Source organism: Xenopus laevis, chromosome 2S (genome assembly GCF_017654675.1).
Source record: "Xenopus laevis strain J_2021 chromosome 2S, Xenopus_laevis_v10.1, whole genome shotgun sequence".
NCBI lineage: Eukaryota > Metazoa > Chordata > Amphibia > Anura > Pipidae > Xenopus > Xenopus laevis.
In genome coordinates this window covers 140380205-140407735 of record NC_054374.1, presented here as the reverse complement: position 1 = coordinate 140407735, position 27531 = coordinate 140380205, and the positions used below count along the sequence as shown (strand labels likewise).

The 27531-nt window shown below is 40.5% G+C and overlaps 1 protein-coding gene across 1 annotated transcript in view; it reads right to left on the bottom strand.

Moving 5' to 3' along the window:
* Nucleotides 1–754: 754 nt before the first annotated feature.
* LOC101027278 (acid-sensing ion channel 1) overlaps nucleotides 755–27531 on the bottom strand; it is a 139907-nt gene continuing 113130 nt past the window's right edge. Inside the window, exons 9-12 of the mRNA XM_018250170.2 lie at nucleotides 5358–5449; nucleotides 3845–3924; nucleotides 2548–2652; nucleotides 755–2311 (exon numbers count right to left, since the gene is read on the bottom strand). Of these exons, the coding sequence (XP_018105659.1) occupies nucleotides 2207–2311; nucleotides 2548–2652; nucleotides 3845–3924; nucleotides 5358–5449 (382 nt within the window). The 3' untranslated portion in view covers nucleotides 755–2206. The remainder of the gene's footprint in view (nucleotides 2312–2547; nucleotides 2653–3844; nucleotides 3925–5357; nucleotides 5450–27531) is intronic.

The window sequence follows — 27531 nt, the reverse complement described above, 5'->3', positions numbered from 1 at the left end:
ATTTCTACTAAGCAATAAAATAACCCAAAACAACAAGAAACAAAAACGTTAGACCCGTATTGGATATCTATATGTAGTGTTTATATCAGCATGTGTTTGGTTTAGTTTTTTGTAGTGGAGTGATTCAATGTCAGAGATGATTATGGTAAAAAGAAAGGCAAAGTTAGTTCCTTTGAGTCCACTGAAGTCTAATGAAGTCAAAGGCTGCAGCCACAAGTATGTGTGTTTGTGTGGCTGGTACCAGTTAGTTCAGTGCCTCTTCACATTATGGTCACAGTGATCAAACCTCTCAGGACCAGAGACAGAGTTCATCTTTCTGGTTCATAAAGTCCCAAATGGGCCCACCCTGACTTCTTAATAGTATAACGAAAGCGCCCTGGATTGTAAACTATTGTAAAGTTCCACAAACTCTTTAAGTTCCAATCACTTGAACAACTAAGTGATAATTCTTTTCAGGCTCAAATGCCACTTTGTGGACAATCATTTGCTCTTTCTCCTGAACTGGACAACTGAAGGCATTTTAACTTGTGTGGAATATTCAAATGACTCCCAAGCTCAAGAAAGCTCATCGATATCGGATTTGAAAATGCCACAAAGATATGACTTGAAGACAAACAGGTTTCCAGTTCCAGAAGATCAGAAGGGTAAATACCAGGGAATCAAGAAAATGAGGTCAAGTCTGAGGTCAAAAGAAGAGAGAGCAAACATATCATTCACTCAGTAGAAAGAGTACAGTCCTCCCATCCAGTAAAGGGATTTCCATAATAATAATAATACATTGGCCTTATTATATGGAAATTGATTAAATTTGTGTTAAAGGTATCAATAGAGTTCTTCGAACATCTGAACAGCTCATGCTACACATCCAAGAATATCTTACCAGAAATCACAGGTATCAAAGGAAATACTGTAACTCTTAGTCTATTTGATTAGAGTGGAGACTATAGGCTTCTAGGAGACAAACAATTCCGTGCCAAAAAATGGTTGGGAAAGAAAAGGTTGAAGGAATTCAAAGCACAGATTTCAGGAGGAAACCATTCATTTTGGAATCCGTTGCAATGGATGGTGCGGCCTGAAGATCAGAGTTGGTTTTAACATGTATTGCCCAAAGTTCCCAGTGCCTTTATTTGCTGTATCTTCATGACTTTTTCCTCAGACGTCCATCTTAAATGTAAAGTGCAGAATCCTTGCAAGTTTTTTTTGGGTTAGAATCCTTGTAATCTTTCTAAATCTGTCTTTTTAGCTACCTTCTGTTGGATTATCAACTTGGTACATGATAACATTGTTTTCTTTGTATAAGTAGTTCTCAATATTTGTTTTACTATACTTTTTAATATACCAAAGATTCATTCATTGAGCACTGGGCATGGGATATATTCCCTGGTAAAAGAGACATTCTTTTTTTTAGATGATGTGATATCTGTCCCCATATCATGTATCTCCTAACATGGACCTTCCTGATCTCCTTAATTCCACAGTCACAATCTCACTTGGATCTTCTTTTCTTTTTCACAAAATTCTCAGTCCCCAAGAGGTTTTTATTTTAATAAAGAAAGTTGCTATTTCTGCATTATGTATTGTAGTCAATGTTTATCTTATTTGATATGCAGAGCTATTTCCCAAGCCTCACTGAGCTACGCCATTTTAAGCATTCGTTGTGGATTTGGCACAACTACATTTGTGCGCTTGCTTTTGGTTATGTTTTTGTAAGGCATCCAACATTATCTTCCTTTGTATCATCATGCCTCACTCAGCACATAGTTATTTTGGCAATCATTTATTTATGGGTTTGGTAAGCCATGCCATAAATGTATGGTCATTATTGTGTCTGATGTTAGGTTTCTACTATACTCAGAGCTCAACAATAGCTGGAATTTTGGGCTGTCTTTAGGTACAGTATATATATGCTAATTTGTGCATGATCGCTGTAATTCTGAAAGGTTTCTTTTAGGGTATTCTCTTTCTTCAAAGTGTAGTCATGAGCTCCCAAGGAAGCATCTCGCTCAGTTAGGTATTACTTTGAGTCAAGTTGTCTCACACTCTCCAGGCTGATCAGTTTCCTTTCTTTTTGTTTTACAATGGATGATTTTTGTTGTGTAAGCTGTGGGAAAGACTCTTGGGCTCTCACTCTCTTTCATCTGTGGTTCATGTTCTTGGTCAATTTTAGAAGAAGACTTTGCTCTCTCGTCTGTCCTCAGATGTGATCTCAGCATGTAAAGTCCTCAAATGCACCACGCACTGCATGGTGAGGCAGAATGTTGGCTGTATAACTCATTCCTGCTGGGTGACCTCTTACACCTTCACATGGAGCCTGAAAATAGATGAGAGTCTGTTATTACTGTTACAATAAAGTAAGTAAATATTTATTTTGATAAGCCAACAATATTGAAAAAAAAAAATAGAATACACACATATGTTGTAATTCCAACCACATAAGGCTACTCATTTTATCTGCTTTGGGAAGTACTTTTTAAGCCATTAGAGTGACAAATAAAATGTCTGTCACAGGGCCCTTATGGGTAATTATAAAGAAGGTTAATTTCTCACATGGCGCTTTACATCATCCAAACTCAGCGTTACTCCTTTATCGTTGTTGTTGCGCTTTGAGTCCTTCCTGCATTTTGCTCCTCCACAGAGTTTGTATTTCAGTACCTTAAAGAAAAAGAGCCTCTATGAATGGACAATGGCCAGAAAAATATATTATTTAATAGCACCTTGTTCAGTTTTTTAGGTTTTCATATTTTTTGGGACTCAGGGATCCACACTGAAAGGCAGACATCAAAGTGAGTGTTTTTCTTAACTTGAACCTTGCCTTATGCTCATGGCTACACACTTGGACCTCTCAATCAAAGATGTATCCAACTCACCATAATTTAAATCTTTGACCTCAATGTTGGTAAAATACTAGCTCATACATGCTCAACCTGAGACCTTTGACTGTCCCTACACTGCATAAGTAAGCATCAAAAGAGACACTCACTCATGAGCTCCCTTGGATCTCACCAACACTTTTGAGCTACTTCACAAATGTTGAATCTTGACCTTGAATTGTGCTCATGGCTGAAGATTTGGACCACAATCTTGAAAGTAAACTAACTTAAGATGGCCATACATGGGCCGATAAAAGCTGCCGACAGACCGAGTCGGCAGCTTATTGGCCCGTGTATGGGGCCCCCCTACGGGCTTCCCCGATCAATATCGGATGGGACAAAAAATCCCGTCGGATCGCGGCCGCGTCTGTTCGTTGATGCGGTCCCGCGATCTGACCACCCATTCCCATTCGTTAGGATCCGATCGTTGGGCCCTAGGGCCCACGATCGGATCAGCCCAATATTGCCCACCTCAAGGTGGGCATATCGGAGAGAGATCCGCTTGTTTAGCGATGTATGGCCACCTTTAGTGATCCTTGGCAATCCAACCCCTGTCTGTTGGAGGGGTCCTGTGAGCTGTAATCCAATAACAACTAGAATGTCACAGGTCAGATGCCCTGAGGCAGCTGTTAAAAATGTAATCTGTCTTTTGCGCTTTTCTCAACATTGTTTTACTTTAAAAAGGACCACTCTAATACTTGGGGTACTGGGTAAAATCAACCATCCCAGAAGAATATAAGTAAAGTCACATTTGTGTAACTATTTCCAATTCTGTGTCTGTTCTTGTACATTATATAAAAACTTTATAGTGTAATGTTCTTCTTAAAAGAAAAAAAAAGCTCTGGACAGAAACATGTGAAACATCAAAGTAAAATCAAAAGATTTTTTCATGGGCTGGTAGAAGCTGCTTCTTTTTTTTTAGGTCAGTAGGTGGCTAGTTATCTTCCATTAGAATTTCTGCACAACATTCTTACCTCGTAGGCATAATCAAAGAGTTCGAGAACAGTCAGAATACTTGCTCCGATAAACAGGCCCATCTGTCCTCCAATGTCACCTATCAGAAAAAAAAGCAGATAGAATGAAAATGCAGAAAGGGCAGAGCAAGTGTATTTGGGAGATAATACAGTGGTAATATAAAAAAGATCAGAGGGAGGAAAGTGCAAAAAGGAGCACAGATCGGATCAGCACGAAAGTCCAACAACATAAAGGAGAAAAATGCAAGATGTGGAAAGCAGAAAATATGTGTAGAATACAGGTGGAATAAGAAATAGAAATGAGAGCCCCATGTTGGAGAGAGATAGCAAAATTGCTAGTATGTCTTGGGGGAAAATGAGAAATATTGAATGGTGAAGCGCAGGATGGGAGGGACAGCAGAGCAGGTGGGTGGGGGCTGGAAATACATTAAAAGAAGCCTTCAGTATTTGATGAAACAGGGCTCTGGGAAAACAAAGCATAATATAAATGTATAAAACAAACACACAGGAGCACATTTATAAAGCTCTGTATTTCATTTTTATGGGAGAAAGTTTAAAATTTAATTCAAAGACTTTTTTTAAACTAATTGCATGATTTCCTATTTTTGGTGCAAATTCCATATGTAAAAGCTCTGGGTGCTCTATTTATAAGAGTGCAGCAGTTGCGCTACAAGTATATGCCACAATAATACTACACTTGAATAGTTCATTGAAGTGTATGGGAAGAAAGCCACGCATGTCTAATAACCTTGTATAGAAACTGGTATAGAAGAAGTGCATGATTTTAACTTGTATTTTTCTCTTGTGGCTTCTAAGCAGCCATATTTGCCATGTTTTTTTATTGAGAAGGGTAGATTTAATAAGCTACAGAGCTGGAACATTCCCAATCAATCATGTAACTTTAACCATGTGAGGAGGCCCAACGTCACTCCTCTCCTCTGCTGTGCTGTTCGCAAGATGGCGGCGCCCAGAAGAAGACCATGGCATGGCCCGGTGGCGTCATCATGCAGCGCAATGGTGCCAAATTCAAACTTTAAAAGCCGCCAAAAGACCTGATACACTGCCCGTGTATAGGATTTGTATTCTGCATTCCTGGGTGTGCTTAGCTTCTATTTTTCTACTGTTTCCTGATCTTGACCTTTTCTTTGTGACCACGAATCTTGCTGCCTGCCTTTGACCCTCTGCCTGGATAAACGAACTTTGATTAACCCTTCGGATACCTCGCTTGGACTTTGTTACCCTATTTGGCTTCCTCCTTGGTCCTGACTTTCACATCTGAGCCGGTAAAGCCCAGACAAACATCAATTAAAGATACAGAAGCATAAGTCCATGGATGTTCAACATATTATCCTCCAGATGTGGAACTACAACTCCTAGCATCCATTCTATACTCCTACACTTGTACAGAGAAGTACAGAGAGAGGTGGGAAGGTAGAGGTACATAAAGACAACAGCGTGTCAGGTCATTAATGAAAGACTGAAACGGCAATGTTTGGTTAGAAAGATGCCTTACCCAGAAGTCCAGCTACCTCATATGCTTTCTTCTGTTCAATAGTTTCATAGTTTAGGGCTTCAAAAAAGATATCCAGAACCAAAATATTCTCCCTATTACAAAGAGAAACAAATAACAAGTTTGGAATATAGAACAGCTTCAGTATTTTGCAATGCCCAGCACCTAAATGTGCATTAAAAGTCACTACAGATGTTTTCAATCAATGCTGTAACTATGATACAACAAACTGAGTGGTAATGAAGGGGGTCAACAGAAAAAGGGTCAAAAAAGAAAATTGTGTATAGGGGCGAGCCCAGCCTTCTGAAGTGTCCAGGTTATAGTTGTTACGTGAATGGCTCCTCAGCAGTGGATCTCTTTATCTTCATTACCATTGGCTTCTTGGTGGCTTCTCTAATTCACACTCTGCTTAGATGTATGAAATGCATAAAAGTACAATATATATATATATATATATATATATATATATATAAAACACAGGGAAGACAAATTACAAATTACATAATAAATATACACAGAGTTCATATCAGGACAAAGAGCTTAAGTGCTATGTGGTAAGAGACACAGTGGGAAGGAGGTGCCTGCCCTGTAGAGCTTACAGTCTAAGTGGATGGGAGGCTAACATACAGGCAGAAATTGGAGATGAAAAAGTGCACACGGTAAGGCATAGTCCAGTAGGTACAGGATTAGGCTAATGTTCTAGTGCTCCAAAAGATAGACTCTTAGTTTTTTCTTGAAGCGATTTAGAGAAGGTTCATTACAGAAGATTTTAGGGATGGAATTCCAGAGTTAATAAGCAGTAAGATAGAAGGGTTTGAGGTGACAATTTGCAGTGGATGTGGATGGTGTGATGAGAAGGTGGCTCTGAGAGAAGTGGCAAAGATGACCATTCACCTAGTTTTGGTGGCTGGCCTTCTCTAGGTAGTGATGCCATATTCTTTCCATTTAGAAACAATATTCTCTAACTGAAGCTTATTAAGATATATATCCCAGTCTTGTTTAATACCATCTTGGGTTTCCAGATATGTTTTCTAGCAAACTCTGGGTGTTACAAAAAACAGGACTGAACAATTTATTATGAGATCATGTGAAACCTCAGTTTCACACAAGTGGACTTCCAATGACTTCTGAAGGCTTCTAATTTGTTTGCTCCAGGGCTTATTTAGGGGTTTTACAGCAAAGGGGATGAGTGCAACCAATACTTTTATTTTTAATTGTAAATCATTTTGATATCTATGCTGATTTGGTTTACACTTTGATGTTAATGACTATATAGTGAGGATTATAAACATAAATTTCATTTAAACCCATTTTAATTCCAAAACTATGTCATCAGTGCTTTCACACACAAACCGAATGATGAATATTCTCCTCTGTAACATATTCTAATAGTATGTCTGCAGAGTATGACTGATTAAAACAAATGACCTGAGCAGAATTTAGAGCTACACGTTGAAAGGAATAGCCAACCTCTAAATATCCATAACCCCCCAGCATTCCGTCCTTGTAATGAGATGCAGGGAACTGCAGTTTTATAACACCAAAGGTTGCCTTTCCCCGCACTAAGATATGCAGAAATTATATTTATAGCCAATAAGATAATGGCACATCTAAAGGAAACCCATTAAAAAAGGCCTTTATCCAGTGAAGTACTTTCACTGCCTGTTAATTAAATTACGCAAAAAGGAACGTCTGCAACATTTAAGATAAAGTATGGCATTTAATTTTTTTCTTGTGGAACTGAAAACGCTCATTTAGCAGCACAGTGCAGAATGTTTGGCTAGGTTAAAGAACACATGAGTGTATAACACCAATACCTACAGAGCGACCTGTAGCATAGCAGTGCCTAAAGTCACTGGACAGGACTGTGGGATAACAGGTATAGTAGGGAGAGATGGTGCCTATAGTAACATTGCGATAATAGTCTCTGGGAAGGGAGTGTGACTGTGGGATAGCAGGTATAGTAGGGAGAGATGGTGCCTATAGTAACAGTGGGATAATAGTCTCTGGGAAGGGAGTGTGGCTGTGGGATAGCAGGTATAGTAGGGAGAGATGGTGCCTATAGTAACATTGCGATAATAGTTTCTGGGAAGGGAGTGTGGGATAGCAGGTATAGTAGGGTGAGATGGTGCCTATAGTAACAGTGGGATAATAGTCTCTGGGAAGGGACTGTGGCTGTGGGATAGCAGGTATAGTAGGGAGAGATGGTGCCTATAGTAGCAGGGAGATAATGGTCTCTGGGAAGGGACTGTGGCTGTGGGATAGCAGGTATAGTAGGGAGATATGGTGCCTATAGTAACAGTGGATAATAGTCTCTGGGAAGGGAGTGGGGCTGTGGGATAGCAGTATAGTAGGGAGAGATGGTGCCTATAGTAACCGTGGATAATAGTCTCTGGGAAGGGAGTGGGGCTGTGGGATAGCAGTATAGTAGGGAGAGATGGTGCCTATAGTAACAGTGGATAATAGTCTCTGGGAAGGGAGTGGGGCTGTGGGATAGCAGGTATAGTAGGGAGAGATGGTACCTATAGCAACAGTGGGGATAATAGTCTCTGGGAAGGGAGCATGACTGTGGGATAGCAGGTATAGTAGGGAGAGATGGTGCCTATAGAAACAGTGGGCAAAATAGTCTCTGGGAGGGGAGCGTGACTGTGGGATAGCAGGTATAGTAGGGAGAGATGGTGCCTCTAGTAACAGTGGGATAATAGTCTCTGGGAGGGACTGTAGCTGTGGGATAGCAGTTATAGTTGGAAGAGATGTTGCCTATAGTAGCAGTGGGATAATGGTCTCTGGGAAGGGAGTGGGGCTGTGGGATAGCAGGTATAGTAGGGAGAGATGGTGCCTATAGTAACAGTGGGATAATAGTCTCTGGGAAGGGAGTGTGGCTGTGGGATAGCAGGTATAGTATGGAGAGATGGTGCCTATAGTAACAGTGGGATAATAGTCTCTGGGAAGGGAGTGTGGCTGTGGGATAGCAGGTATAGTATGGAGAGATGGTGCCTATAGTAACAGTGGGATAATAGTCTCTGGGAAGGGAGTGTGGCTGTGGGATAGCAGGTATAGTATGGAGAGATGGTGCCTATAGTAACAGTAGGACAATAGTCTCTGGGTAGGGATCGAAGGTATAGTAGTTTAATTGTTTCTTTTATCTATCTTTCTATTCAGGCTCTATACTATTTATTGTCCAGTCTATCATTCAAGTCAGTGCCAGGTTGCTAGATAAAGTTGCACCCTAGCAACTAGATTAAAGCTGAATTCTAATTGCTCCACAAAAAATAAAAAATAAAAATTGTCTCGGAATATTAATGACTTCATCATCTTAAAATTCAGTTTCAAGGTAAACTAGCCATTAAACAAATGCACAATTCATTGTAGTGTCTATTGCAGCAAGGCACCACCTGTTTCTGCTTAACAGAATATGCACCAGTGCAGTTACCCATAGCAACCATTTAGATTCTTGCTTCCGTTTTCTAACTTATAGTCAACTGTTCCAATTGCTTATTGGTTGCTGTTGGCAACTGCACTTGTGCCTTTTACCGCCAATGTTAGTAAATAAGTCATTACCTGTGAATATGAAAGATAAGGCCAAGTTTCAATAATGTTTGGGAATTATTTAGGCTGGAATATACATGTGATATTTGATAATAATATTCCCAGGATACATTGCTGTTGGCTCCGATAAACGTGCCACAGGGCACCAGGCCGCCATATACGTTATGCCGAATTTATCCCTTATAAAAATGATAGCTCACTGAGACAGAAGAGATACTTGGAATTGCTTTATGGGCACAGGAATATCAATATCATTCTATGTAGGTGACTATTGAGAAAAGGAATTAATAGTAATTTGGAGCAACGCATGACGAGCTCTGGCCTTGATTTGCCACCAAATTACCAAATGAGCATGGCAGTCTATTATCACACCTATAGGGTTCACTCTCCTCCCAGTGATTTTCTGGGCAGATCTGCATCCACAACCAGTTGCCCTACATTTTATTTTATTGAACTTGAACTCTTAGCAGTCCCTACTAAAAAGCAGCTGCTGGGGATTATAATGATGCTGAATGGAAATGAGAAATCATGTAGCTATGGACCCAAGGGATTATGCATTTCAAAACTGTATTTACTGTATGATGGTTCCCCTTTACTTTCATCAATCATTTGGATGCATGGGACGTCCATGGGGCTGGTAGTGAGCGATGCATCAACAATTCATTTCCTCTCCTGAGAAACAATCCCTCACTTGGAATCTAATTTCTTGGTAAATGAGAACAAACCAGGTTTGTGGAAAAATATAAAAGATCCTGATTTAAGGTTTCCTATTCTCAGAGGCAGGACCAGCAAACTGCAGCCTGTGATCACCAGGCAAACGGGCCCAGTTGAGTGTAAGGCCCATAGATATTTGCCTCGGGCCCCCAGCATCAAAGGGACTTGTTTATAACAGATATATCTATATCTACAGTATATATAACATAAGAAATGTCTAGTTGCAGTCTTTAGGGCTCATATAAGTGGAATTCTCTCCCTGAATCAGTGGTACAGGCTGATACATTAGATAGCTTTAAGAAGGGGTTGGATGGTGTTTAGCAAGTGAGGGAATACAGGGTTATGGGAGATAGCTCATAGTACAAGTTGATCCAGGGACTAGTCAACTTGGAGTCAGGAAGGAATTTTTCCCCCTCTGAGGCAAATTGGAGAGGCTTCAGGTTTTTTTTGCCTTCCTTTGGATCAACTGGCAGTTAGGCAGGTTAAAAAAAGTTAAAAGGTTGAACTTGATGGACATGAGTCTTTTTTTCAACCTAACTTACTATGTTACTAAGTCTGCAAGTGCAGTTGCAGGCCCTACAATGTCCCTACACTTGCGTGTAAAGCCCCTTTCATTAAAAGTACTTGCATGAAAATGTGCTCCTTGCATCTGATGCCTCTCCTCTCTTCCTGCTTTACACTATTGTCTTTGGTGTAATACTGAGTGTGCAACAACTGGGATATTGCAGGTTTCACATCACTACATAGATAGAATTTGTCCCCCTTAGACTGAAATGCCAGGGGCCCTCACATCTCTTACTCCAGTCCTGTTTATGATGACATGACAGCATACAATGAATGAAAGCCTTATTGCAGCAGAACAGCAGGGCTAAAATCAGCTGGGACATTAAACAGAACACATGGCAGGCAGAGTTATAACAATAGGCTTGAAATATTAACCATGCAAATACTGCTTGACAGAGCTTTCAGTATGGAAGGCCATGGTCTTGGATGGCCGGAGTCTTCCAGTTGGCTGGGTTGATCTGAACAACATATTTGCGGGACGGTTGATACAACCTACAGATGGCACATTATTCACTGCAGACAATACATCACGCAGGTAGCTATGATTAAAGGGTTCTGTTGTGTTTGTTATAGATGGATGCCTCGGAGTCATCTCAACATTCCTGAACATTTCTACAGCTGGTCAGTGAAGCCTGTTTTCTCTATAGCTGCTCTATTACCTGCGGCGGGGAAGGGGGTGCAGGCGGCCAGTAAACTCCGGCATGGGGCTGGGAGTGGGCAGTTGGGAGGTTGGGTATTGCAGTACACTGGGCCCCTTAAAATATTTTTTTGCAGGGGGGCCTGGCGCACTCTAGTTACACCACTGTCTCCAGCAGCTTTTTGTCAGCCAGTAGGGAAGCACAGAAATGCAGGCTGCTGGGTTAAGGGGCATTTTCGCTGGGCGGATATTATACTACACGTGACATGTGCGTAACTGGTAGAAATTTTCCTTGAGAACCCTGTCATTGCTGAGTGCCATGCACTGGAAGATAGGCTCGTTGGAAAGGCATATCCATTAATGCCCAGAGAATGCCTATCTGCTCCCTTTGATACTCCTAGAAGGCCAACTTGGACGTTTGATTAGAGCAAGATCTGGGGAAAATCCTTTGTTGTCCCAATATTCTTGAAACCATGGATAAATGTCTGAATCAACACGATTTTGATATATGTTTACAACCTTGTTATAAGATAAGGTGTGCTTCACTTCTTCCAGTTTACAGTATATAACATATAATTCCTCTGCTGCCCTAGAGGTGCCCTTTGGCTGCATTAATGACATGAAAACTTCTCACTTGCCCAGCTAATAGGACATTGAGTTGTTCCCACCTGCTGGCAACCAGGTGGGGTTAAATAAAGCATCTCCGCTAACCCTTTACAATTCCGGAATGATTTTCAAGTAATATTTGACAGCATTAATTATTTCACAGACAACAAAAGGCTTAATGTCTAGAGATGCTGGCACAGGGAAAGCCAGAGAGTCTCACTTAATTACTTTTAGCTGTGAAGGTTAATGGGGATGATGGGAATAAAGAGCTTAGTATATTTTTGGCAGAGAGTCCTACTGTTCCACCTGTCTTTCTCTTTCATAGAAGCATATGCCTTTATTCTCTGTCCCACCAAGGGGACCCCCAAAAATGTTTCTGTTTACCTTACAAAGCCCTGCATAGGTGGTTAAACGTATCCCATCTCCCTGTTAGAGTGTCACGGTTATTTTTTACACAATTGGCTCAGTGTCACTCTGTGTGTCTATGTGACAATCAGACTATGCTCACATGGCAAGGTTCAAAATGCAAAATCTGGTCACTCAATGACAGACACTGGGATGTGACATGGCTCTTTCATTGGCAGAGGGGTCTCACTTCTCTAGTGAACTGACTGTTTCCCTCAACAGTCAACCACTGGTAATGCTTGTAAATTACTTCAGTGGTCCAGGCCCCTGGACCACTGCTATTTGGTTATCCATGAGTGGGTGGTCATATTGCATTAATAGGAAACTAGGCCTGTGTGGCCTGCAGTATATACTATTAGCGGTAATTAACTGGGCTAAAAGCCGGGGCAGAGGTAAGAGATGAGTAGACTCTAGGCATAGCAGAAAGGAAGAATATATATATATATACATATATATATATATATATATATATATATATATATATATATATATATATATATATATATATATAGATAAATACAAGAGGTCCTCTGCACTCAACTCATTATCAATATATTTAAGACAGCGACATTTTGTGCATACTGCTACTGAAAAACGCCTTACCCTTTAAACAAAACAGGGGTTGTTTGTCCATATATTGCAATATATTTAAGCTGCCAACTACATCAAATTCATCCCATATCTGGCCAGTCCTATGCTTAATTTTCATCTGATTCATTAAGAATTCTATGGTTTAATTATACATTTTACAAAGGGACTAAGTTTTACCTGCAACTTACTACAGTAGCTGCTTTCAAAGTAAAACTCCCAAACTTGGCTGCCCTTTTATTAGACACCAGTGGGATCACCTGACTATAGCTGGGATGGGTGGGAGCTACAACATGGAGCTGGTCACTGCTCCTGTATAAACTATAACAAACTATTTTTAAAACCAGTAGGCGAGGGTGCAATGAGGCTGGTTTTAAGAATTAGTGGTGAGCACAACTTTTCCTAGTTTGTTATTGTTTATAGAGGATTGAGACACTCACTGGATTTTTTTTTTAGTGAAAATAAAAAATCTTTATTTGGCTCAACGTTTTGAACCCGCTCGGGGTTCTTCGTCAGGAGTAGGCAACAGTAAACAGTAACAGTAAATATATATATATGGAGAAACATAAGGTGCCCACCATAGACAGTTGTTTCACCTGGGTGCCTGAGCTAAGAAACAACACAAGCAATGCAGAATAACACATTCACATGACTTTCTAAATCAATTTTCCAAAGGTTTATTTTGCTCAACGTTTCGGTCCCCCACAGGGACCTTCATCAGGAATCAAACAGTGCTTGTGGGGGACTGAAACGTTGAGCAAAATAAATCTTTGGAAGATTCAGCAATATATACATATATATTATAGGTAACCGTTTCCTTCCTGAAAACATCTGCTTCTAGTTCAGAAGCAATTTGGCAATCTGTCTAGCCAATGCTAACCCCCCCTACCCCACAGTAACCTTTTTAGTATTTAAAATCTAGAGTTTATTTTGCCATGCTATGCTTTATATGATGGTGACACAAGTAACAATTACTGGGCCCCACCGAAAAAATAACTCGAGGGCCCCAAAAATTTCTGTCATTTGACTTGTTTTACCTTTTTTTTTTGTGAACGTAATGAAATTATCATTAAAGCATCACATCATTAGTACTTAAAGGGGTGGCTCACCTTCAAACAACTAGTGGTTTTCAGATAGATCACCAGAAATAACAACTTTTTCCAATAACTTTCTATTTTCTATGTGTCACCGTTTTTCTAATATTGAAGTGTAAAGTGTCATTTTTCACCTTCTGAAGCATGTCACACATGTCCATCAAGTTTTTTTAAAAAAAAAAGATTTCAGATTTTCTCTGTAAAATTAAAAAAGTATGGGACCGGTTATCCAGAATGCTCGGGACCTGGGGTTTTCCAGATAAGGGATCTTTCTGTAATTTGGATCAGCATACCTTAAGGCTACTAGAAAATCATGTAAATAAACCCAATAGGCTGGTTCTGCTTCCAATAAGGATTAATTATATCTTAGTTGGGATCGAGTACAAGGTACTGTTTTATTATTACAGAGAAAAATTAAATCATTTTTTTTAAAATTTGGCTTTTCCATAATTCGGAGCTTTCTGGATAATGGGTTTCCAGATAAGGGATCCTATACCTGTACCTTGCACTTAATCCAAACTAAGATATAAATAATCCATCCTAATTGGTGGTAAAACAGTTGTATTGGGTTTAATAAATATTTTTAGTAGACTTAAGGGATGGTGATTCAAATTATAGAAAAATCCCATCTGGAAAACCACCCGGTCCCAAGCATATTGGATCTGGTCTGATACCTGTATATAAAATACAGCATTTCTACCCATATGCTTTTTTAGACATTAGTTCTCCTTTAAGCAGCTTCAAGGTGGGTAGGTTCGTAAAGTAGGTAAAGAGCAGTAATTCAAGTACACTGATAGCAAAGTAATACAAACGAGGCCTGGAATTATAAACAGCATGCAATTGTTTTCATGTTTTATTCTGTGCTTTCAACTGAAGCGTGCTAAACATATATTCAGTAAACCCAAATTACCCAGCGGCAGTAACACAGACTATGGAATACAGACTATACATGCACCACATGAAAGGCAGCCACCCAGTTTTTATTCACTTGCCACGACTTTTCACTGAGTATAATGTTTTATTGAACTTCCAAAAAGTCAATATAAATATAAAAATAAAATAACAAAAAAATAAAAAACAGGGTCTCACACAGGCTTATGGTACAGACAAAAAGAATCCCAAAATACTAATGCCATTTACTCGCCAAGTACAGTCATCAGATCCTGTCGCTGTATTGCTTATTGATAATGAGGTACATCCATCTTCTTGCTTTTTTTTTTCATACTGCTGTTTTTCAGACTTTAGGTTTGAGCCCCCCGTTATGGTCCAGATTCTGTTCAGGGACCCCTTAGATCATAAAAAGGTTATATGTGTATGAAAACAGTTGTTTGCATAAATTGTCTCTTAACTGGAAACCCCATTATCCAAAACAGGGCTGGCAATAGAAATCACTGGCCCCGTACAACAACATATTCAGGGCCCCGTCCACCCCAGATCCTGCCCATCCCACACCACAGTTAAATGACCACACAGACATCATTGTGGTCAGGGCCCCCCATAAGTTAAAAAAATGTTGGCACCAGGGCCCCCCTTACAAGTTAAAAGAAACATTGGGGCCCCAGAGAATTTTTTTTTAAAAAAAACTTTGGCCAGGCGTTTAAAAAAATAAAAACACACACATTGGTGTTCAGTAGAACTGAACTCGTGGCTTCAGGACTTTAGTTTTGGCTCCTTTCATGGCTTTGGGTCTTTTCGTGGCTTCTGGACTTCAGCTGTTCAGGACTTCGACGGTTCAGGATTTCGGAAAAGCCCGCTTTTTCAAAAAGTGCTGCACAGCAAGGCCCCCCTTTAGGCCTGGGCCCTGTACAGGAGTACCCCCTGTGCCCCCTGATGCCCTGATCCAGAAAGCTCTAAATTACAGAAAGGCCATCTCCCGTAGAGCCCCCTTTATGCAAATAATTCTATTTTTTTTAAATTATTATTTTTTCTCTGTAATACAGTCTAACTCATATTTTACAGTTTCAAATGGACAAGGAAAAATAAACTCTTTCTAATCCAGGAAATGTAAAATGGGGATAAGTAAAATCAGGGTTTTCGTGTAAAAATGGTGTAAGCTATAAAAAATAGCTTAAAATGTGGGAAAACTAACATTCACAAGGGAGAAACAGGAGTTTTAATGAACATGGCCCAAAGTTATGATGGAAAATGTGGAAAAACCGGAAAATGCTTGCACTAACCTGCATTTCAACATGAAGGGAAAGCAAAAAACATAAAATCCAGGAGAATGTAAGATTGGGGTTTGACTGTAATAAACCAGTAGCTTGTATTTGATGTCATTTTACATTGTTGTTTTGTGGTCCCACCTATATATTATGCATAATATATTTCCTGGATTTTACACCATTTTTTTCTGGTCCCCTGAAAAACATAAAATGGGGGTTCTACTGTACTATCATTTCCATTTCTTCTCTTTGTTCTAATAAAGAAATTGGGAATGAACGTGTTATACCCTCATACCCCATCAACAGCAAGATGACTAAGGTTGGACATTCTTTTCTCTGCCTCAGCTAGGACCCCAATATTCCCCCCCAAGGGACCATGTCTAATTCCCACCTTAGCTTCAGAGTTATAATTTGCATTAATTCTTATATGAGGCGCTATTTTATTCTCCCACAAAGACTCTGTAAGTCTGCAGTATTTATGCCACATAGAGTTTATTGACTCAGCCGCCCTGCACAACATCATGCAATTTTATCAAAGGCGTTTTCTAGCCAATGAGTGCATCTGGCGCACGTGTGGGGCCTTGTTTTATAACTGTATTCCGATTCTTTTCCTGGGTCTCTGTATTTCCCATGAGTGGGGATTGCAGCATTTTTACAATTTCATGATTAATTTTCAGTGCATCCATACTTAGAGCAGCAGGCTAATGCCTGACCCGTCACGCCATGTTCCCAGCAGCCATAGCACCTGCACTGCAAGTGTGACATTTCCAAGGCAGATATTGCATGAGATGGTATAATAATAAAAATAGCACCTATAAAAGTCAGATCAGGGGGATCTAGAAGAAATACTGTATGCCAATCTCACGGAATAAAAGGTGCCCCTGTGCAGCTGTAAGTAGCTTTACAATGAATGCCAATGAGCGGGCGCACTGATTAGATCACTTAAATGCCTGGTGCACTGTAAATGTCACCACAAGAAAGGCAGCCTGTGCCATTGATTTCTCTTTCAGCAGCTAAAGGGGAGGGCGGCTGAGTCAATAAACTCTATGTGGCATAAATCTATGCAGACTAACAGAGTCTTTGTGGGAGAATAAAATAGCGCCGCATATAAGAATTAATGCAAATTATAACACTGAAACTAAGGTGGGAGTTAGACATGGGCCCTTGGGGGGGAATATTGGGGTCCTAGCTGAGGCAGAGAAAAGAATGTCTAACCTTAGTCATCTTGCTGTGATGGGGTATGAGGGTTGCAGTGGTATAGCTGAAGAGAGCTAAGAATACTGAAAATATACACGGTATAATCTGTTTTTTCCACCAAGAAGTCCGGTTGGGTTGTAGACGCATTTTTGGTATCTTCTATTAAAGTATAACTTTCATAGCTATAAACATTCAATTCACGCAGACAGGATGTTTTGTAACATTTGTTTCATCTGTTTTATTAGACTTCTTGCCATAGCAAAGGTTATATGTGCACATTCCTTTTTCCCTGCTGCAAGTAGCTCCGTCAAGAAAAGAAATGTTCACAAATGAATATATATATATATATATATATATATATATATATATATATATATATATATATATATATATATATACACGAACTATGCTCTAGACTTGCTTTAACGGTTCCCCTTTAATGTTCCTGAGAGCTAGCGTTTTCTAGCTGCCACTCAGGAAACTTGCCGTGTAATAGTTTGATTTTAAATTACAATATAAGAGCTGTGAATATCACAAAATGGCACTTTAAATAGAAAAGCGCAGTTTGACCTTTAGTTATACATGATTGTATTATTCTGTAATCAGACACCCAGGCTTGGGAAAGAACAGCCATTCCCCCTGCCTCCCAGGAATCTTACCACACAGGGAAGCGATATTAACTTCCAAAGTAATATGCTGATATTCCGGTACCTCAGGTGATATTATGGTACGTCAAGTGATATTATAGTACCTCAGGTGATATTATAGTACGTCAGGTGATATTATAGTATCTCAGGTGATATTATAGTACCTCAGGTGATATTATAGTACCTCAGGTGATGATATAGTATCTCAGGTGATATTATAGTACGTCAGGTGATATTATAGTACGTCAGGTGATATTATAGTACCTCAGGTGTTATTATATGGTGTAGAAACATACAGAACAGAAAATATAGGTATGTCTACTTGCATGGATTGTTTGGGAGTCACCTCAATAAACCCCCTCCTCCAGGTCTGGACTGGGAGTTAAAATAGGCCCTGGCATTTCAACAGCACAGAGGCCCAAACAGTCCCCCCAGCAGCCCAATAAATAGTGACTGTCTATGGCATCTTACAGCAGCCCCTCTGGCATTTGCCAGAACTCACAGATTGCCAGTCTGGCCTGCCCTCCTCCTCACCTGCAAATGTAAAGTAAACCTTCCATTGAATCACCTGAGAGTCTCAGAGGGGCAGATTTATTAAAGGGCGAAGCGGCTGTCCCTAGCAAAATTTCGGGCAAAAAAGTCAATCTGCAGGGACATCGCTAATTTACTAAAAGGTGCAGAGGACAATTCGCAAATTTTAGCAAATTCGTTCAGTAAATTTTCCCCAGAGATACAAATGCCATTACTGGTGGTCCTGCACTACAGTGTTTTTCTTCTGGTTGAGAACCAGAACCTCTGAAAACAGTTGGGGATTGGGACATAAGCATGTGGTCTAGGGGCACAAATGGGGGTCTCTGCTGCCTTGTCTAACTCCAGCCTGGTATTTCAGCACTGAAAATACAACAAGGGGCTGGAGTAGGGAGGGGGTGGGGTGAATGCGTCAGGGCAACAACCATTTTGCAGGCGCCAAAAGGTGTACCTCTTGCCCTGGGGGTTTGTATTACAATCAATAAAAGGAGACAGGGACAGGTGCTAGTGCTTTGCAACTGGGGGGAATACAGTGCCGGGAGGAACAACCTACAGTATCTCTCTTCAACATAAGGATCCGGTCCAATCCAATTGCTGTGACTCAATTCTAAACCCATAGGGCCTGACATGCAATATGCACTGTGATGTGGTGTTAGTCATACACATACACAGTGATGAGAAGCACATGATAATACTGTGTTATTGTGCAAAATCACTGACATAAAAGGTTCAGCTCTGGGGCATTTATTTTGGTTCAACTGATTTGATCTTTGGAATTTGATTTTATGCTTCTTTTCTGGACATTGTGATTGTTATTCATTGTTTGACCTTTGCTTAGACTATGACAAAAACTTTCCCAACCCTTGGTGACCCAAATGTGCTCCTAAACTTGACTGCAAACCTTCCAGGTTACACCTAGACCTTCACTGATTATTCAGAATGGGAATCCACTAACCCTTAGCATACAGCAGGCCACAATGGGCCCTGTCCTCACCCCCTGCCTGACAGGGCTTGTCTGTGTCCCCTTAATTTTTTATCGTGTGTGAGGTGCGAACAATAGCCAGACCCAGGAAAGAAGTACCTGCACTAAGGGGAGTGAAGGGGTAAATGACCCCTCTCCAGTACCTCTTCTATTCCCACTAAAGCTCAAAAGCCCACTTTGTATGTACAAACATATATTAGAAAGGTGAACTGGTCTACTGGTTCTGTACTAACACCCAATCATATGGATGAATGAACAGAAATAGAACCAGACAACAGAAGGGCTCTACCCAGAAATATTTCCCTTTAATCCAGGGATACCAAGTTGCATTTTTTAAGGAGGGTAGTCTGATTTTACCTTTGGTGTTTAGTTGCATATTCAGTTTGTGCTATAATGACTATTCTATAGTACTGAGCCTCTAGACGATGTCCTGTATATTTCAAATGTGAATGCAAACAAGAAGCAATTAAAACTAGAGGCCCATTTTGTACTTTATGGATTCTAACAAAAGATTATACTATTCTATTTAACTTTAACTGGCAAATTAGTAAAAGCCTATCATGTATCTGTGTGTATCTGCTCTTACTATCATGCAGGCTGGCACCCCCTACACTCCTAAACTTGCCACAATCGCTCTTTTTATCGTTTCTTTTCAGAACTATCCTCTTCCCCCAGATTGACAAATGAGCAGGTTCTCCAATAAATGCTGAGGGGCAGAAAAATCTCATTGAAAGCAATATGACACCATGTACAAATCCATCGTTTCTGTCCTCCAATGCAATAAAGTTGATTCGCACACACAATATTTGCAGGCGGCTACAGAAAAGACAGAACCATGACATCATGAAGAATTGTCGCCATCATACTCCCTTCACTTAGTTTCTTGAATTTGCCCTAAGAAGCATTATGACTTATACTCATCACGGCAGAAAGGCCACAAACAGTTGTAAGGACATTATTTTTCATGTATTCACTAGTGACCCTGAAAAGGAGAGCTCAGACTCTACATTGAAAAAAAAAATGATACGGATCATGCACTTCTTGCACAGTGAATGTGGGTCATATTTACATACAGTAGTTTGCAAGTAGCGCTCAGTGCAAAAAAGAGGTGTCCATTTGTGCCTGTTTAAACCCCATACATAAGTCACTACAGCGAGTAACGTTTAAAGCAACATATACCCACTTAATGTAAAATTGAGAAAGTGTACAGTCTCTGTTTTGTCTGACCCACCGTTTATGATATTAGCAGTGAACAATCTAAAAGAAAAAAAAATAGTTCATGTATATTGCAAAGGTGCTAAGTACTACGAGGAATATTTAATTAAAGGGGTTGTTCACCTTCCAAACACTGTCTTCAGTTCAGTGGTTTTTCATCATAAACAAAGACTTTTTTCAATCTCTTTCCATCTTTTATTTTTTATATTTTAATTTAAGTTTAAAGGAGACATTTCATGTAAAAAATAATGTACCAGTGAGGATACTCAATTAGATATAGAAGAATTGTGCTTAAAAAAGTAGTGTTTCAGGCTGATTTATTGAATATTTCTGCAAAAACCCTAATAATCCCTCCCTTCTCTTCCACTTCCTGCTCCCTGAATTCCCAGGCTGTGCAGAGGAGCCGGCTGCACTCAACTCACTGCACTGTAGGACAGGAACCAATCAGAAGCTAGCAGGACCTGATAGGGAACTGAAGCCTGTCTGTGCTTGTGTGACTGCAGGGCTGTGATTGGCTGTCCCCCTCCTACTGTGCTTCTGGCAGGGACCGTTAGGACACGCCCACCCCTTATTTGAAACAGGGACCAGAGAACATCTATAGGGAGCTCTAATAAAGGGCTATTTTTTAAAGATAATATTAATTTTTAGCACAATGTAAAAGCAACACCATTGATTTTTATTTAATTGCCTACAAAATTAGGGTTTTTTCATTTATCTTATATGTCTCCTTTAAAGTTTAATGTTCGTGTCTTCTAGTGTTTCGCTCTGGCAGCTCAGTAATTCAGGTGCATTCTGAACTGAAGTACATTTCTCAGTAGTATCTGTGGAATATTAGCAACTATCAATTGTATCAATTCTAACAGCTGCCTGAAATAAAGCTCAGAGATTCTGCTCACCAGAGACAAAGATAAGAAATGTATCGACTGTATCAATTTCGAACAGTCAGAGCCCCAGAGCTGCTTTAGAAGGTGAGAACAGTCGCAAATAGAAAATAGAAAGTAATTAGAAAAAGTCTTTATTTCAGATGAACTGTCTGAAATTAACTGAACTGAAAAATGTGTTTGAAGGCAAACAACCCCATTAATATATTCTGTAATACTGACCCAACACACATGCAGCTTACTAGGCCCGGACTGGCAATCTGTGAGTTCTGGCAAATGTCAGAGGGGCTGCTGTAAGATCCCATAGACAGTCACTGTGGAGTTGGCTGGTGGGAGACTGGTTGGGCCTCTGTAAATGAAATGCCAGGGCCTATTTTGAGTCCCAATCCAGACCTGCTAGGCCCCGTTTTTCAGGATTCTTTCGGTGCGACAGACAGACGTCTCATGTGTGCAGTTGCGCAATGTCGACTGGGATGCCAGGGGCCCACCAGAAAACCTTAGACCATGGGCCCACTTTCCCAACTATTATTCCTTCTCTCCTCACTCAACCTCTTTATTCTCCTAGTCTTTTATATCTACTTACTATTTCCATTATTAAGCATTTTTTCCCATAAAGAAATAGGGAATGACCACGAAATAGGCCAAATGATTAGAAGCAAGAGGCCCACTGACACCTGGGCCCATCGGGAGTTTTCCTGGTATCCCAGTGGGCCAGTCCGACACTGCAGTTGCGGCCCCTGCAATCTACCCACAGTCAGTTGCTTGTAAAACCATAACATTTGTTAAAAAATGGGAAATAAAACATCAGCCTATAATTCTATTTCTGCTAACATGAATCTGTACTTACAGAGGGAATAGTAGCCTGTGGATATATCCTGAGGCATTAAATGTAAAATGACACCCAATAAAAAAATACTTAAAATATATGTATGACCTGGAATTAACTGGGACACACTGTCCCATCTGGGAAAAACAAAACTCTGTTCTACTTGTGAAAACAGAGTTGAGCCGCTTGGGTAGAGGAGTAGGAGGTCAGAAAGGAAATTCCCACAGCGTTGCTGCCTGAGCTTCCAGTTGCCCCTGTAGTAAAAGGTGGCCCAGATGGCACAGTTCTGAACGCCTCATATTTAGGAGACTTTAAAGGAGAACTAAAGCCTAACTAAAGAAGTAGGCTACAAATGTTGTACATTATGTGTTGGGCTTTTATACCAGTCCAAGGCAACCAAAGTCCTTTAGCAGTAAAGATCTGTGCCCCCAAAGTTGCCTCAGTAGTTCCCAGTCTTCTTTTCTACTGATTCACTGCACATGCTCTCTGCTGCGGTCACTGACTGAGCTTAGGAACTGACGCAAAATATACAGTACACATAGAATATAAATGTCACAATATATTGTTGGGCTGATTAGTAATCAATACCGATAATTATTATGTGGCAGCTCACAAACCTGCGCAACTAGCATCAGAATTTAATAATATCAGCCCTGTAGCATCATCTTATATTACAGGCCAACCCCATTTTCTGCTTGATAATTTGCGACGACCCCTAAGCTCAACTTCTCAACAGCTGCTCAGAGCCCACTGAGTGTCGCAGACAATTTCCAAGATGGTGACCCCCTGTGACAACTTTGAAGTCCTGGATCATTGCTGCTATGGAGAAGCTGAAACCTTAGGCTGGTGCAATAAGTTCAGTATATAAAATATGGCATTTTTAGCCATATTCATTTTTAGGGGTTAGTTTTCCTTTAACTGGCATGGTCATATGCAGGTGAAACATATCCTGAACCATGATCTACCTTGTGGTATGTTTAGCAAACTACACTTTCTTTTTGGTGGTGAGTTTAAATCTAAGAGAAACTGAATAAACTGAGCCCTTGTAGTATCCTCTGGGGAGGAAGTAAATCCCACTTGACCCTACACAGTACAGTATATTGCCTCTAGCAAAGGGGTTTGACCATTGTCTCACTGCTTTTCTGAGTTATAGAATGCCAATTCTCAATCAGGGCCCAAAACGGAGCTACATTTACAGATTGCTCCTTTATATCAGCTGCCTTAATGGGAACAATCGTGTCGGTGCAAAGAAGCGGAGGAATATGCTGAGGAAGGGATTCAATCAAGGTAAAAAAAAATCCCTCTGGTCCCATAACAGCAAGTCTATTCAATTAATGATAGAAATATTATTCTATAATTATCAAGTCCCTGAATGCCTGCCTGCAATGAGGAGCTGATGAGCTGCTATGACTTATGTTACATTTGGGCTGGCACAGTCCATTACCCCCTCATCCATATCTCTAGCACTGGCACAAAGGCTGGAGGCATGAATGGAAGGGTCCTGGGCAATGCAGATAGTAGGATGCCCCTTAAGTTATCATGCCTACACTTGTAGTTTCTTACATTCTCAGCTTCCTTATTCATCAGCTAAAGGGATCCTGTCATCGGAAAACATGTTTTTTCCAAAACGCATCAGTTAATAGTGCAACTCCAGCAGAATTCTGCACTGAAATCCATTTCTCAAAAGAGCAAACAGATTTTTTTATATTCAATTTTGAAATCTGACATGGGGCTAGACATTTTGTCAATTTCCCAGCTGCCCCATGTCATGTGACTTGTGCCTGCACTTTAGGAGAGAAATGCTTTCTGGCAGGCTGCTGTTTTTCCTTCTCAATGTAACTGAATGTGTCTCAGTGGGACATGGGTTTTTACTATTGAGTGTTGTTCTTAGATCTACCAGGCAGCTGTTATCTTGTGTTAGGGAGCTGCTATCTGGTTACCTTCCCATTGTTCTTTTGTTTGGCTGCTGGGGGGGGGGAAAGGGAGGGGGTGATATCACTCCAACTTGCAGTACAGCAATAAAGAGTGATTGAAGTTTATCATAGCACAAGTCACATGACTGGGGCAGCTAGGAAATTGACAATATATCTAGCCCCATGTCAGATTTCAAAATTGAATCTAAAAAAATCTGTTTGCTCTTTTGAGAAATGAATTTCAGTGCAGAATTCTGCTGGAGCAACACTATTAACTGATTCATTTCAAGGTGCATAGCCAGAGCTATTTGCATTTTTCCCTATATTTATGGAAAACACAGAAAAGTGCCAACTAATGTAACATCAGTTGCATAAATGCTGGAAGGAATGAACGGTCACTGTATTAAAATACAATAATTACTCAGTTCTGGATTTAGGATCAGAAAAGGTGATAGTTTTAAACAATACCTTCCCACTCTATTATATATGTGACTTATAAAGCTTCTAATTCTGTTTTAGCAGTTAGAACTTTTCCCCATTCTGATCAGAAAGCTAATGCAGCAGGATAAGCACAAGACAAGGAACATTCTCGGCAGCATGAAAAACTGTGCCTACTTCAAATGGATCATTGTATTTGCCTGGAGTGGCTCTATGACTTAGATTTATCAAATGAAGGAAAGGCTATAAACCGTGATAATAAAATTGTTTTGCGAGATGTCAACACAAGACTCTCCAGCTGCTTACTCTAGCACGCGAAATGCAACAGCCAATCAGATCCGGATCCCAGGCAGCCTGAATAACCTGAGCAAATAGAATAATGCCTATTGAATTATCTCAGGTTCCAGGGCTTCTATCATGAAGCAGAAGGCACATACTGAACTCATTAGACCGCACTTACATTGCATTGTTTTTTAACACTCGGATACAAAGAGTCACAAGGGAAGTAAATCACCAGCCGGGTTGCACTAAAATATAGCAATTTATATTGTTCTGCATTCAACCATGATGCTCCTGTGTGTATGGCTCCATTGGAGTAATTCTTATATCACACGCTCTAACATGCCGTGAATGTCAATAAAACACAATTCAGTGTGACACACACCCTGAATAGATGGGGAGACACCTGTGTGCAAGTAACATATTTTCTAAAACAGCAAGGGATTCCTCGCTCTACTGCCCAATGATAATTTAACATTCACTTCACCTCAGGAATGAAAACAGAGCTCACTACAGTTTGCCAAGCGAACATTTTACCTCACTCTATTCACTTGCAGAAAGCTTCATCTTCTCCCTTGGATAGATATGCGCTTTGATGAGTCTACGGTGCATATTTACTAGTGGCAAACGCTGGTGACAATTCGCCAATTTGCTAACGAAAGAGATAGGCGCTAGCGCTCATTCGTACTCTATCGCCAGGCGACAATTCGCTCTGGCGAATGGACGTTACTCTGCAAGTTCACTAAAATGCGGATTTTACTGGATGTTACCTCTTTCGCCAGACTTACCTTCGCCAGCTCTGACCAGGCAAAGAGCACTGGAGTGCATAGATCTTCCTCATTCTTCTGTTACTTATGTCATATTCTTTAGTAGAAAAAGCATCAAAGTTCAAAAAACGCTGGCGTCTTTTCCTTTTAGTGATAGCCACCAAAAGTCCCTAAAAGTGTTTTTTGGGTAACCAGTTTCCCCCATACATTTTCTAACATATGGAACATTAATTATACAGTGGGTTCATGTGTAGGCATTATAACAACTCCAATGTCTTTATCAAGGTTCTCTGGACTTGTGTAATTAAAAGTGGAAATGTAATGTATTTGCTGCAACATTTAAAATAAAGACATCCGTTCAACATTAAATTTCCCCCCGTGTGCAAACTAACCTGAGCGCAAGACCTCTAGTGAATGTGCGCTAGGCAGAAATGAACGCTAGCGCATCTTGGTTTGAATTGCTCGCATTGGAGAAGTAACGGTAGCGAAAAGTCTACAATGTTTGGTGCCCACGACAAAACTCTGCATTTTAGTGAATTATCGTCGTCTGAGTGAATTTTCGCCTGGCGAAGTGTGGTGATGGGTGCGAATTGGTTGCGTCGTCGGCTGGGAGTGCACGGAAGCGCGAATTGGCAAGGAGAGAGGGGAGTGAACTAGGGGTAGACAGCAGGTAAGGTACATGCCTGGCGCCCCCCTAGCTTTGCGCTCTAGGCATGTGCCTACTCTGCCTACTCCTAGTTCCGACCCTACTGGCGACTTTTCGCCAGGTAGTGAATCTGCCCCTACAAAACCTTGATCCTTCTGAAGCTAGAATATCCATACTTGCTCTGCAAAGTGGCAGCATCCTGAATGGAACTTTTAGTTCTGCACAATTTTGTATCATCAACAAAAACAGTGACAGTACAACATCCACCTCAAGGCCATTAATAAGTTAAAAAGCAAAGGAACAAGTACAGAGCCCTGCGGTACTCCATAGTGATGTGCGGGAAGGGGCCAACCTCGCACCCCCATTTGCGGGTGGCGGGTGGGTCTGGTGTAAGCCAACTTACACTGCCGGCTTCTGACTTCCGGCTTCCACTTTTATAGACGCGAGCCTGCTCGCTCCCCTTTTGTGATGTCATGGGTGGGGCGGGTCGCCGCAGATCTATAAGAGGAACCAAGAAGTCAGGCGCAGGCGCGCGGGTTGAGGGAGGACAGGGTCTGGTGCAAGTTTTACCCAACCTGCACATCGCTAGCACTAATCTTAATTTAATCAGTAACCTTTGGTATGGTACTTTATCGAGTGCTTAAGCAAAGTCTATGTAGATCACTTCCACTGCCACCCCAATGTCTAGGTTTCTGCTCATCTCCCAAAGATCTATTGAACACTGTATGTCGGAGTCGTGGAGTCGGAGGCAATTTTGGATTTTTGGCAATTTTGGATATCCAGAGTTGGAGTCTCCCAACTTCAAATAAATTTAAATTGCAATCAAAAATATAATATGCCATGTCCTATTTCACAAACAATAGTCATACTACAGTACTTCTCTGCTGTTCGAATAAAGCCCACTTTGTAGCTATTTTTATCAGTGTAAAATCCATCTGAATTATTCATAGATCATTTTAATCTGTATACAAATCCTGAAAAAAATCTAATCAGATTTAAGAGCTTCTATGAAGTAGGATCTGGCAAAAGCAATTCAGCAAATTTCTAAGAACAATACTTTAGTCCATTTTGGATTGTATTTAAAAGGGTGGTCCAATGGCTAATTCTAAGCAGCTTTTTAATTGGTCTTCATTAAAAAAAATTTAGTTTTTGAATTATTTGGTTTCTTCTAACTCTTTACAGCTTTCAAATGAGGGTCAGTCACCCCATCTCAAAAACAAATGCTCTATAAGGCTACACATTTATTGTTATTGCTACTTTTTGTTACTCATCTTTCTATTCAGGCCTTCTACCATTAATAATCCAGTCTCTTATTTAAATCAATGCATGTTTGCTAGGGTAATATGGACCCTAGCAACCAGAGTGCTGAAACTGCAAAACTGGAGAGCTGCTGAATAAAGAGAGCTGGTGCCGGTAACACCGAAAAATGAAAGCTGTGTGTATGTAAACTCTGCTTTTTCTTCTTTTAACAGCCTGAATGGGTGCCCTCATGGCTACACACGTTTACATAAACTATAGTAGTCTTTCTGCAGCAAACCA